Raw genomic sequence first — 2,909 nt, 5'->3', positions numbered from 1 at the left:
CCTCCCTCTCCCTCTCTCTACCCCCCCCCCCTCCCCTCTCGCGCTCTCTCTCCCCTCTCGCTCTCTCCCCTCTCTCTCTCTCTCTGCGCTGTCATTTGTGATGCTTATCTGTCTGAATCGCAGGCGTCACGCAGGAGCGCAGTTTGTGCAGGATGGCGCGCGCTTTCACTCTGACCTGTGAGGATAGTGAAAGAAAAGCGACCAAAAAAGATCGCGAAGGACAAATGATGTGAGTGACGTAGCGCCTTGTGCCGCTCCGTGGGGACGCGGTGTCCGTGTGAACAGATGTCCGTCTCGCCGCTGCTCACACACAAGGATGTTCTCTCTCATGCGGGAGGGGGAGTGAGAGTGTGTGTGTGTGTGTGTGTGTGTGTGAGAGAGAGAGAGAGAGAGAGAGAGTGGAGCCAGAGAATCCTCACATGCACCTACACACGGCGATCTAACACTGTTCACTACCAGCGCACCTTTTTTTTATTTCCACCTGAGATGATGAGTGCAGGAGAAGAGCATCCCTACAGCCTCCATAAAACATGCTGCTCATTAACGATGGCGCAATCAGTGGAGAGGATCATTGCTTACAGGAGCTCCTGCATTTCATTGTCGGGCTGAGATTTATTCCAGCTGTCTATCTGTGTGTGTGTGTGTGTGTGTGTGTGTGTGTGTGTGTGTGTGTGTCTTTGAAGCATCAAATGCAAGCACTAAAATGCGTAAATGCGCAAGTGACAGGCAGGGATGGAGAACTACTAGTGTATCCACGGAGGAGCGCTTCTGCTCGCTCGGGTTAAATCAGGTGACTATATAAAAGCAATGAACAAATGAATCCAAGGCAATGTGATCAGAGGCCTCTCAGTGGAAAGAAGGCAAAACCAATACAACCAGAAGTCTGTTTAAACAGCTACTAAACTTGAAACACCTCGGCGCAGCTTACCTCCACACTTGTCCCATCTGCAGGATGTGGATGAGCGTCTGCCAGACCCAGACAGAGATGCGGCAGCACTTGCCGCGTCTGCGGGAACTCGTCGTGGCTCTCCGGCTGCTCAGCCCTTCTACAGAGCCCAAGCCGCCTCCCGTGTAATCCTGCACGAACCACCTGAAGCTCAGTATCTGCACGAGCACAGATGGCACCAGCACGAAGAAGAGCGTGAGCCCGAACCAGAGGTAGTCCTGCTTGGCGTAGTAGTCCGCCGCCAGCCACAGGTCGGTGCCCACGTCCCAGAAGTAGACGACCAGTGCCAGCACGATCCACAGGCAGTCGAGCCAGAGGCGCTCCTCCCGCGCTGGCCGCGCGCCCTCCCGCCCCTTGCCCAGCAGGTAGTGCAGGCACGCGCTCCGGCAGCCCCAGTAGCACGAGGACGTGTTGCAGCAGTGGCAGATGTGCAGCGAGCTGCCCTCCCGCGGGTAGTCCTCACTGCAGCCGCCGCCCGCCGCCTCGTCCAGGTTGTGCAGCTGGGCAAAGCCGGTGGCAGTGGCGAGCCCCCGACCGTCGGATTTCGCTGCCATCTTGCTCTCCCAAACGCCCGCCTCCGGCTTCCGCGGCTTGTGACGTCACTTCCCCGATACCTGTCTTGCGCGAGCGCGCCTAACGAGGTAGCCATCTAGGTCCGGGGTGACCGTGGCGCAGCATCGACCAATGCCAGCTCTCTGCACCGCCGCGTCCTGACACAGCACAGGACGAGCATTTTCTTTCAGCTTGAGTTGAGCCTGCTTTATGGCCTGATAGATGTACCACGACGCACCTGGTATATGGCTTTGATATGAACACAGGTTGGAGAATAAGCTCCAAGCCAACCCCCACCCCCCACCCCCCACCTCCCCACAAAACAACAACAACAACAACAACAAGCAAACCACGATGTGTTGGCAGGACGCAGTGTTCCTCACCTGCGCAAGTGTCCCTGTCGCGATGCACAGAGCACCCGGTCTTCTCCCTGAGCCGCACGACACGAATGGCAGGACTGTTCTTCACTCCAGCTCCCTTAACCAAGACGCGGTTCCCTGCCCATTGATGATGCCACACAGTGATACGCTTTAAACCCTGAAACTCTCTCTCTCTCTCTCTCTCTCTCTCTCTCTCTCTCTCTCTCACTCTATCTCTGTGTGTGTGTGTGTGTGTGTGTGTGTGTGTGTGTGTGTGTGTGGAGGGGGCGCTCTCTGAATGATGTAATGCTGTAGTGAGCACGCCGCTCGTATTTTTGTTAACCCTTTACAGATGTAGGAAGAAAATCATGAGGTTTGTGATCTCTGGCACTTTATAGGCATCTTCACCACAGAAAGCCTAATGTCTCCTTCTCATTCAGCCAGATGTGTCTTGTCCACTGACGTTTCTGGATACTCTCGTGTGTGTGTGTGTGTGTGTGTGTGTGTGTGTGAGTGTGTTTGTGTGTGAGCGCGCGCAAGCGTGTGTACTGTTATATCTCCTGGTGATGAATCAGCTGTTTAACTGAGCTGACCGTGGTGCTGAAGTCCCTCAGTGACTCTGGATTGAACAACAAGGGGAAAGTGTGTTAGTGGATAATCAGATATCAGATCTCTATGTGTTTTTGAGCACGAGGAACCGTGTGGATGACATTTGGTGCCACTGTAGTAGAGTGAAAAATAAAATAAAAAAACAGTCGTCATGATGAGTAGAGTGAGCAGCTGTGCGTGGTTTACTTACAACTCACCAAAATGTACAGGCATGTGGAGTCTTGCTGTGTTTCTGTTATACAAGGACAGTGTGTGTGTGTGTGTGTGTGTGTGTGTGTGTGTGTGTGTGTGTGTGAGAGAGAGAGAGAGAGAGAGAGAGAGAGAGAGAGACCCCAGATAAAGTAATAATGTGTCATTTATTCTCTGATTTTGAGACAAGACATGCTCTCTGTTTCCCAGTTCATCAGCCAAGAACGTGGCAACATTGTCCATTCCACTTTCTC

The 2,909-nt window shown here is 53.4% G+C and overlaps 1 protein-coding gene across 1 annotated transcript in view; it reads right to left on the bottom strand.

Annotated features, from left to right (window-relative positions):
* Positions 1–1,787, bottom strand: part of xkr6b (XK, Kell blood group complex subunit-related family, member 6b) — a 54,287-nt gene extending 52,500 nt beyond the window's left edge. The window contains exon 1 of the mRNA XM_017456346.3: positions 929–1,787. Within this exon, the coding sequence (XP_017311835.1) occupies positions 929–1,500 (572 nt within the window). The 5' untranslated portion in view covers positions 1,501–1,787. The remainder of the gene's footprint in view (positions 1–928) is intronic.
* Positions 1,788–2,909: the final 1,122 nt, after the last annotated feature.

This window comes from Ictalurus punctatus, chromosome 25 (assembly GCF_001660625.3).
Source record: "Ictalurus punctatus breed USDA103 chromosome 25, Coco_2.0, whole genome shotgun sequence".
Taxonomy (NCBI): domain Eukaryota; kingdom Metazoa; phylum Chordata; class Actinopteri; order Siluriformes; family Ictaluridae; genus Ictalurus; species Ictalurus punctatus.
Note: the sequence above shows the minus strand (reverse complement) of the source record. Positions and strands in the feature narration are given on the sequence as shown.